Source organism: Priapulus caudatus, unplaced genomic scaffold (genome assembly GCF_000485595.1).
Source record: "Priapulus caudatus unplaced genomic scaffold, Priapulus_caudatus-5.0.1 Scaffold185, whole genome shotgun sequence".
Classification (NCBI taxonomy): Eukaryota; Metazoa; Priapulida; class Priapulimorpha; order Priapulimorphida; family Priapulidae; genus Priapulus; species Priapulus caudatus.
This window is the reverse complement of record NW_014577246.1, coordinates 14173-24635: the sequence shown is the minus strand read 5'-3', so window position 1 is coordinate 24635 and position 10463 is coordinate 14173. Positions and strand designations below refer to the sequence as shown.

The 10463-nt window shown below is 40.9% G+C and overlaps 1 protein-coding gene across 1 annotated transcript in view; it reads left to right on the top strand.

The window, feature by feature from the left end:
- The window catches only part of LOC106806902 (transcription initiation factor TFIID subunit 9B-like), a gene marked incomplete at its 3' end in the record, with an annotated part of 18931 nt that overhangs the window by 3718 nt on the left and 4750 nt on the right, over window positions 1–10463 (top strand). Inside the window, exons 2-4 of the mRNA XM_014809047.1 lie at window positions 7051–7187; window positions 7388–7516; window positions 7694–7760. Coding sequence (XP_014664533.1) covers window positions 7051–7187; window positions 7388–7516; window positions 7694–7760 — 333 coding nt within the window. The remainder of the gene's footprint in view (window positions 1–7050; window positions 7188–7387; window positions 7517–7693; window positions 7761–10463) is intronic.

Genomic DNA, 10463 nt, shown 5'->3' with positions numbered 1-10463 from the left:
TTTCAATAATAAAATGATGGTTAATAAATACAACTTGTCAGTACGACTTTACTATACCTACCAGTACCAGTAATACTGAGTATTACTATTCTATGAGTATTTACTATTAGTATTACTATTAGTATTAGTATTACATATGACCAAATAATTCGTAGGTCCCATATAACCTTTTTATATTTTTGGGAGGTTTTATTGCTGGACAGAACGGGCGTCATTGAAATTTCGTGAGATCGCATGGCAATGCATGCGCCATGCGCTGAGAATGCGGCCCGTACGCCGCTATTGGCGCGAAAAAAAACCTACCGTTCCCTTCTGCATGACTTCACCTTGCTACAGATATGTGTATACATTCACTTCAATCGTTATTCACTTCTTAAAAGATTGTTTTTCAGAAACCCGCTGCATTCCACTTTCGTAAATAACATTCGCCATTTACAAACAATCAGACCAATCAGAGCGAGTGTTACAATAGCCTGGTTCTCGCTTGTATATCTGTGGCGCTGCAGGAGGGCTGATAGACTCGCTCTGATTGGTCTGATTGTTTGTAAATGGCGAATGTTATTTACGAAAGTTGAATGCAGCGGGTTTCTGAAAAACAATCTTTTAAGAAGTGAATAACGATTGAAGTGAATGTATACACATATCTGTAGCAAGGTGAAGTCATGTAGAAGGGAACGGTAGGTTTTTTTTCGCGCCAATAGCGGCGTACGGGCCGCATTCGCAGCGCATGCATTTTGCATGCGATCTCACGAAATTTCAATGAACCCCGTTCTGTCCCAATATAACCCTCACCAAAATATAAAAAAGGTTATATGGGACAGAATTATTCGGTCTACATTCTCAGCGCATGCATTTTGCATACGATCTCACGAAATTTCAATGAACCCCGTTCTGTCCCAATATAACCCTCACCAAAATATAAAAAAGGTTATATGGGACAGAATTATTCGGTCTATATTACATAGTGATAGTATTATTACTATTAATAGTTTGATTTGGTCTAATAACTTCACTTCAATACCGTCCAATACACCGCTGCAACACACATTTCTATAGCGCGCACGCCATTGTGCACAAATACACAGTAATATAGAGAAGGTAAGAAAGCGTCCGCACAGAAATTCCAGAACGCTCGAATCTTTTCACAACATTACAGCAAAAATACACAACCAACCGCCATAATATTGGCATCTGTGTGTAGCTGAATGGTCACTTGTTTGAAATATCCGTCTTGCAACTTGGTACTACATACTTTACCCAGAAATGAGAAATCCTGCTTGAATTTGCCGCGAATTTCCCAGTTAGCCGTTTCGTAAATGGGAGCAACAATCCAAAAATCCCTAACCGCGCTGTTAGATCCTTTGACCAATCATGGTAGTCGCCCGTGTGACGTCACTTCCCGCCGGCGGCGGCGTAGCTCATCTTGGAGTTGGGCAGGTGGATGCAACTCCTCCCAGAATGCAATGCGCCTCATTACTCATGTATAATAGGCTGTTGCTCTCATTTACGAAATGGCTCACTGGGAAATTCGCGGCAAATTCGAGCAGGATTTCTCATATTATTCTGGGTAAAGTATGTGGTACCAAGTTGCAAGACGGATATTTCAAACAAGTGACCATTCAGCTACACACAGATTATGGCGGTTGGTTGTGTATTTTTGCTGTAATGTTGTGAAAAGATTCGAGCGTTCTGGAATTTCTGTGCGAATGCTTTCTTATTTTCTCTATATTACTGTGTATTTGTGCACAATGGCGTGCGCGCTATAGGAATGTGTGTTGCAGCGGTGTATTGGACGGTATTGAAGTGAAGTTATTAGGTCGAATCAAACTATTAATACTATTAGTAATTAGTATTACCAAGAGTAGATAATAACACAAGAGTGAGACAACCGATTCCCGCATTTTTAACCGATTTTTCTCATCAAAATTTGCCACCAATAAAGAAGCAAGTGTATACGTACCTCAGCTTATTATGACCACTAATCACTCACCTTCATGATACTGATATTCGTTTACATATATTTGCTAGCGTATTGCTGTAAATCGTAATCTTGCACGAGCTGAATTCGCACGATTTACCGCTGTTGTTGTGACCTGTTTAGCCATTATTTAGAAGCTATCGGGGCGCTAATATTTAGCAACGGACGGTTTCCAAATCATTCATGCCCCGATAGGGTTGAGAGACAATCTAGATTTCGAATTTTGATCTCGTGAAGAACCTGCGAGACGCGCTCAGTTATTGTGATCGCAACACAAGAAATTGACATACTATCTTACATAAGTAATAATACAATAATAACAATATTCTCTGTAGTAGTTTGCAGTAAGTATCACATTACGCACGCGCAGGTAATCAAGTACATTAAACCCCTACCGGGGCACGCATGATTTGGAAACCGGCCGTTGCTACATATTATCGCCCCGATAGCGTCTAAATAATGGCTAAACAGGTCACAACAACAGCGGTAAATCGTGCGAATTCAGCTCGTGCAAGATTACGATTTACAGCAATACGCTAGCAAATATATGTAAACGAATATCAGTCCATGAAGGTGAGTGATTAGTGGTTCTAATAAGCTGAGGAACGTATACACTTGCTTCTTAATGGTGGTGCAATTTTGATGAGAAAAACGACGGTTAAAAATGCAGGGAATCGGTTGTCTCACTCTTGTGTTATTATCTACTCTTGGTATTACTGGTACTGGTAGTGGTAGGTCTAGTAGTAGTACTGACAAGTTGTATTTATTAACCATCATTTTATTATTGAAACGGCCTAAGTACCTGTGCTTGCGTACACGCATGATTGCGCAACGGGACGCTCTGCTGATTGCCGTAAATATACAATATATGTACTGCTGCCGTCTATCCTTTCATCCGTTCTTTCTCGCTCTCTCTCTCTCTCTCTTTCACTCTCTCTCTCTCTCTCTCTCTCTCTCTCTCTCTCTCTCTCTCTCTCTCCCACACACACGTGCACACACACACACACACACACACCTCTAGCGCTCTCTCTCTCTATCTCTCTCTCTCTCACGCATACACACACACGTCACACATACACATTCCCTCTCTCTCTCTCTCTCCCTCTCTCTCTCACGCACACACTCGGCAATCAGCAGAGCGTCCTGTTGCGCAATCATGCATGTATGTGTCACAAGATCACTGTGTGAGATGGATGTCCGGACGAGTAGCCTAGCGGCTCCTAGAACCGGTCGCGTAGCCACAGCCTAAACAAAATAAAATCAACACCCACACCCACCAGATGAATTTGTACTACTTGTACTAGTGCTGGTAATGCCAGTTATAGCAGTCAACCAATAACTAAAGGCGTTTTTATTTAAGCAACTCGGATCAAATGGATTTACACACTGCATGTGTATAATCACGTGATGCAAATCGAATTGCTCATTAAATGATCATTCTAACAATGGCGGACCCGGTAGTTCACAACAAATTATAATTTGTTTCTGATACACTGTACTTTGATACTAAAAAATGCTGTACCAGTTGTACCATTATATATTCTAATTATTCCAAAGATCAGACGATATTTATGGGTTTGTGATAAGTAAAACGAAACGAATCATATCAACTTACCTCGCTAAAGATGTGTGCGCCGCCATGTTTGATAATCGTCTCAAAGCGTCCCCTGGATGAGTTTGTCGAGTGTGATACGCGTGTTGCCAAATCGGCTAAATAAATACAACGATTACGTTGTAGGCGAGTTGGTTAAATAAATGGAAAATTTGATTCGCTCATACCCGAGTTGCTTAAATAAAAACGCATTTATTGTTGTCAGAACAGATATTGCAATCCTGATTTCTGCAGACTGACACTCGCTGGACCAGCCATCATTTCATTGGTTGGTGGGACTGGGAGCCACAGTCTGTTATGTACTAAGTTACTAACTGGATAGCTCTTACTCTGACTCTTAGTGGCCACTAGGTGTAGCCACGGGACACCATGACACCACTTCTAGTAGTGTTATCGGGAGTATATAATATAGAGATATTATATATAAATTATACACTCCTGGTGTTATCATAGAACAGGCCAGCCAAAACCTAGTCTGTCTTATCATTACCTCCGCCCAACGGAGTTGGAGGAGGTTATGTGATCACTCTTGTGTGTTAGTGTGTTAGTTCGTTCGTGTGTTAGCGTGTTCGCGCGATCGATATTAGCGTGTCGAGTCAGCAGCAGGCCAGTCAGTCAGCAGCAGCCAGCAGCGAGCGGCGAGCCAGCTCGTAACACATACATGTTACATGCTGGCGGAGGTATGCACTCTCCGTGAGTGCCCTCTGTCTAGTTTGTCTTTATTTCTCTTACTGTGTATATATATACAGGGTGCGAAATTAACGGGAGTCCGGAGTCAAATACTCCCTGATTTGACATATGCAGGAGTTCGTGTGACTCCCTGAAAATTCTGCCATACTACTTCGTTCCGGAGCACGACCTCGCGGAATTACCGTATTTTTTCAGCTAATGTCCAAAGAAAATTTGGCAGACGTGCAACCGCATGAATCTTAAAAATAAGCACATGCGTTATTGTTAATATCTTTAATTTTGAACCTCAGACTGCAGACTCCCTCATTTTGGTGCGGACTCCCTCTTTTTGAGGGTAGGGAGTCCGTTGTTCAAAAGTTAATTTCTACCCTTGTAGTATATTAGCACATAACCACGAATTGTTTCTTTACTGGAAACGACGTATTGGCGAGTGTTCTACCGAGAAGTAGGGTTCTACATGATTTTTATGGTGAGCACAAGCATGTGGCGCCAGTGGCGGTCTCTCGCATGTCGTGTACTTTTTAAAGTTTATACAGCTCTGAAACGCCGCTTTGCTCACGAAATCCTTTTACACATTCATCGATATTTCGACTTTACAACCGCATTGTTTTTAGCTCACCTTGACATCGTCAAGCTGAGCTATTGCCATGGGTCGTTGTCCGTCGTACGTCCGTCCGTCCGTCAACATTTGGCTATGGTCAACGATAACTCAGGAATCGTTTGACCCACATGTTTGAAATTGGGTATAGTTGTTACTGCTATGCTCCCATATTAAACGTCCTATTTTGGAGCACGCCAGTTGACGTACTTTCGAGCCAAGGCAATTTTTTGGCAAAAATGGGAATTGCCATTAGTCAGTTCAGGTTCAACGGATTTTGCTCATTTTTGGTATGTGAATGAATAAGGGCTAGGGGTTTTGATATTTAAAAAAAAAAGCAAATTAGGTAGGGTTTGGCAATTATATAGCATATTATATAGACACGCAGATAACAAACAGTCTGTGGTGTCACACTTGTCTGGGTCGTTTTACAAGATTTCATTGACAATATCTTTAATGCAAAATTCCTGCTATGAACATTATGATTTATACTATTATTATTATATTATTATTATGATATAATGATTTATGCTAAGGAACATCAAAGCGGGTGTAGCGCCATCTACTCTAGCGTCACAAATTGTGATTCATTTTGGTTTATAAATTATTTATAATTTATATATAATATTATTTATTATTTTCACATAAAAAATTACACATATAATTATCAAGAGTATATAATGGGAGTTCTCCCATATATACTCTTCGTTTCTATAATGTACGTCGATGGTTGCTCAATTAAAACTGACTTCTTCTTACTCACTCATTTGTGTCCTTTTTTGTGGTGAGCTACAGTGTCATTGACACTTTCATTTTATTGGTATTTGCAATACGTTTCGGTGCGCGTGATAAACCGAGCCCGGGTATTCAGTTGCAAAACAGCGCAAACAAAGTGTGATCACTTCACGATTGCTAGCCCAAAACATGCACTAGAATGACTAGTGACTATACACGGACGATATAGGCAAATCTGTACACGGACGGGGCTGGAACGCCGATGAGACAGGAAAATTCACTCATCGAAATTCTTACATTGCAATATCTATACACACGCAGTAACGTCCCAACGTACTCCCCCTGAAACGTGACTCGTTTGGACGTAGGTGATTCACCAGCTGTTATATTGTGTAGGGCTTCCCAGAGTAGAGGACATTGGCAATCTTGCGTTATTATTTTCTGGTTAGGCAGTGAAGCCGACCGACGATGAGAACTCGTGCATAAAATTTAAACCTCTAGTGTGTGCCTATAGTAGGTAGATGATAAAGAATTGGAATTATCCTATCACACCCAGCCGTCGGTGCAGCTGTGCGCAAGAGTTAACTCTCGCCCGTTTGCTCTCATCGTGTCTCGAGAGACTGTTGCTAATTTGACATGTTTTTATGCGGCTCTTACTGCGAATTTCACACTCTGTAAGCCACAAAAATCGACACTCATTGTGTGCGGCGAAGTATATGTGTGCATCAAATGTGACGGATACTCGGTTTTTTTTATCACTCCTCCAAATAATTGACGTTAGTTACGAGTAATTATAGTTATGAAAATTTGCGTTTTAATTTGTTTCTTTCTATTCCTTTTATAATTACGACAGCACTAAATTCGTGGGTTGTTACGGTAAATTTTAGGAGTTGTTTGAACAGCTATAATGTATATATATGCATGCGCTTGCAAGGCCAAAGACCGTCACTGGAAGAAGCGTCTTTTTCTGTGCTGTTATTTCGCCGATCGACGTTGAAGATGCAATTTCCATGTTTTCGCATTGATCTATCCCTACTATAGCTATAGCACTTGGCACTAGCTTGCAGCCGGCCCGCATTGAAAGCTGTGCATTGATCCCCTGTTGAGCAGGTCTCTCCGCGAGTGTGGCTAATTATGTTTCGTGATGTGGGTAGGTTGTAAAAGGAAAAATTGGATATTCCTTATATAGTCTCAATGTTACATGGTCAGAATCAGAGAACAGGTTGTTGTAAAAAAATTCACCACATTTGTTTGTTGACGGCTATTTGACCAAATAATAGCGTAATATATATATATATATATATATATATATATAGGAGAAAATGTATTCAATTATTACTCTAATCGTCTAATGTATTGCAATATAGTTGGCGCATTTGGCTTATGGGGTGTATTTCCCTTGCATATCTTCTGTACTAATTGCCATGTTTTATCTAGGTTACATCACTGGCATACTTGATGATGCTAGGGTGTATCAGAACTATGCAAAGAGGAAAAACCTAGACTTTCAGGATGTGAAGTTGGCAATTCAAAGTAGAATGGATTTCTCTTTTACTTCTCCACCACCTAGAGATGTATGTATTAATTGTCTTCTTCACATATATGTATCACTACCATATTATTAACTTGGAACAGAAGTGCAGAGAGAGTGGCAAGGTTACCAGAGTCATATAATGCTAATATTACTAAAACCTGCAATTTTATATGTGCCGTCTACACTTTCGCATAGTTAAAAGTTAAAATTGTTTTCTATTTTTCTTGAACCTGCTTGTAGCTTGTGATTGAGCTGTCAAGGCAAAAGAACAGCCAACCACTACCCATTATCAAGCCACACACAGGTCCAAAACTTCCACCAGACAGATATTGTCTATTTGCCTGCAACTATAGGCAAAGGGGCAAAAGGGTGAGTCAATAATCCTTGGTCATTAATTGCTGCCAATTGGCCTTCTTAATACGCTCTTGTTAATATAGATCTGCATTTGTTTAGAGCATAATTATTGGTCAAAGCTACTGTTATAGTCATGAATAAATGAGAAAGGTATGCAAGTCAAAACCTCTGACTTGCCTTTGATTAATGTAGGTTGGTCCCAGACTACAACTGGGTGTTCAAAGCATGACACCAAGGTTAAACATTTCACCTCAACAAGGTAAGTGTTTTAGTTTACTGGCAACAATATTAGTATTTTGATATTTTTAAATATAGTTTTACCGAGGGAAAAAGTAGAAAACATAGTAGAAGTATAGCTATAAGTATTGGTACTTTGCAACTTGTCGCCGCGTAGGTCTTATGTGAGCCGTATCAATGAAAAGGGAGAGACCTGGAGCTGGTGTCCCACTCTCGATGGGGTCTGGCGCAACAGTTTATTTATTAATTGTCGATTGCAAGATACAAAATACGAAGATTAGATTGTGTTTTGCTTGAAGCTTAGAGTCCTGGAAAATGGACCTTATAGCCCCTAGAAATTCCTGGAACATGTTTGGCCTTGCGAATTTGAATCTTACTTGTTGTTTTCTTGTTTTACACTTACAGTAATTCATTTTTAAAACAGACTAGCTTTTAGTATAAAAAATATCCCGCATTACGAAAACTCAGGTAACGTAAATTTTCCGTGTTATACATACTTTGGGACTTAATTACGACCACAGCGTTAGATACAACCACTCGTTCATATATAATTTAAAATTATAACCGCACAATTCGGGATGTGAAATGTAAATTCGCTGTTACGAAATTTTTCAAAAGATTGAGTGGGTCTACAGTCTACACTATAGGTGGCATGCTCAAATGCTGTAAATAAAAGTTATGTAATAAATAACACATCAGCCAGCTGCCTGCTCTTCATCGGTACATGTAATATACATATTAAACGTAAAAATATGTCGTCATTGCATCAGACAGTGTGACCTATGCGCGTATGGTTTATGAAATGTGCATGTTTCTAAAATCAATCCCCCTGCAGCTAGTGTTATTTCAATAGTGGTTAACAATAACAACATCCTCAGATAGGTCCTCAATATCCTTCAGCAAGTAGAGATAGAGCGTGGGAAATTAACTCGCAGTGCTACCAGTGGACTAACCCCCCACTGTACATAGTATTTACTGTGAAAGCAGCTGCGTGGACTCGGGTTAAGGAAACGGTGATAGGCATCGCCCTATGCGCCACATAGGCAGCATGGCGTAGCTACGGGGGGCCTGGGGGGCACGTGCCCCCCCAGGTGCCTCCCCCCCCCACTAAAAATTCATGCTTGATAAAAAAAAAATTGAATTAAAAACAATGCCGTTAAAACAGTATAATACAAATAAAAGTTATATATTGTGCCCTCCCACGAAAATAAAAGGCCCCCCAGTGCCCCCCCCCCCCGCCTGAAAAAATCTTAGCTACGCCACTGCACATAGGCGTGGGAAGGATGTAACTTTAACTAGAGCACTCGGAGAGCACAGACCTCCGCCAAGGCAGCTGAATTCTCTCCATGTGAAATTTTTTATTAATTAATTATTTAATTAAGTGGAAAAATTAATCAATTAATTAATTAATTAAATAATTTGATCCGGATTAGTGCGAGCGTGCAGGTGGGGGAGGACTGTGGATGCCCCTTAGCCTGTGGTTGCGTGTTTGTAATTCTACAGCCAGCGCACCTAGCGGAAGTGAACTGAAACGTGCATGGTAACACACAAACACACAAACCAACACTCAAAAACTCGCCGGTGAAAACATAACCCCCGCCATGCCCCTGGCGGAGGTAACTAACAACATCATCAGCGGCTACACTTACAATGAGCTGCATAAAGTAAAGATCCGTTTTAAACAGAGACCAGGCAAGTTTTGGTCTCCAGATCAGGACCTGAAACATCAAAACAAGTCCATAACAAGTCCATAATAACGATAACGAGAGCGAGCCAAATGGTAATAGTGGATATAATAAATAGCCCCTTTTCTCCCAGTGTTACAATGATACTGTTTTATATCATGAAAAAATCAATATATGCATTTGAAAATGTATACTCGCACTCATAATAGCCATTTTAGTACATTTACTAAGAAGCCCTTACTACTGCTCATAGGGTCTATGTCCCCCAGGGTACTATCGGAGGGTACCCTGGTTACGGTTCGATATATCGAAACGTACCCTGGTACTATTTGATATGGTTAGGGTTAGGGTTAGGGAGTAGGCGTAGGCGACTCCCTAGACTCGTTAGTAGAGTAAGTGAGGTACGGTCCGGCATATTAGATAGTACCAGGGTACCCTCCTATAGTACCCTTGGGGACATAGACCCTCTCAGCCTTACTACTTAAGAATTTACTATAGGAACATGTCTCTAATTGTATCCCCCGCGACAAAGTCGGCGGGGATACTATGGTTTCATTTCTGTACAGCCGCCGCGCAGAGATTTCCCTCTGCTCTATAACTCGACCCCTAATTGACCTAGCATGACCAAACTTGGTCTACTTACACATCTTGGGGGAGAAGGTGGGCAGCGTACCAAAACAGGCACTACGACCTTTATTTGACCTTTACCTTGACCTTGATCATGATTTCTCTTACCGCTCTATAACTCGGCCCCCTAATTGACCTAGCGCTACCAAAGCTTGGTATACTTACACATCTTGGAGAGAATGTGTGTCGCGTACAAAAACCAGGTCACTGCGGCTTTTATTTGACCTTGATCTTGACCTTGCATCATATTTCCCTTCCACTCTATAACTTGGCCCTAATTGACCTAGCACGACCAAACTTGGGTATACTTACACATCTTGGGGAGAAGGTGTGTCGCGTACCGAAACCAGGTCACTGCAACCTTATTTTTGACATTGACATTGACCTTCGACCTGACCTTCATCATATTTCCC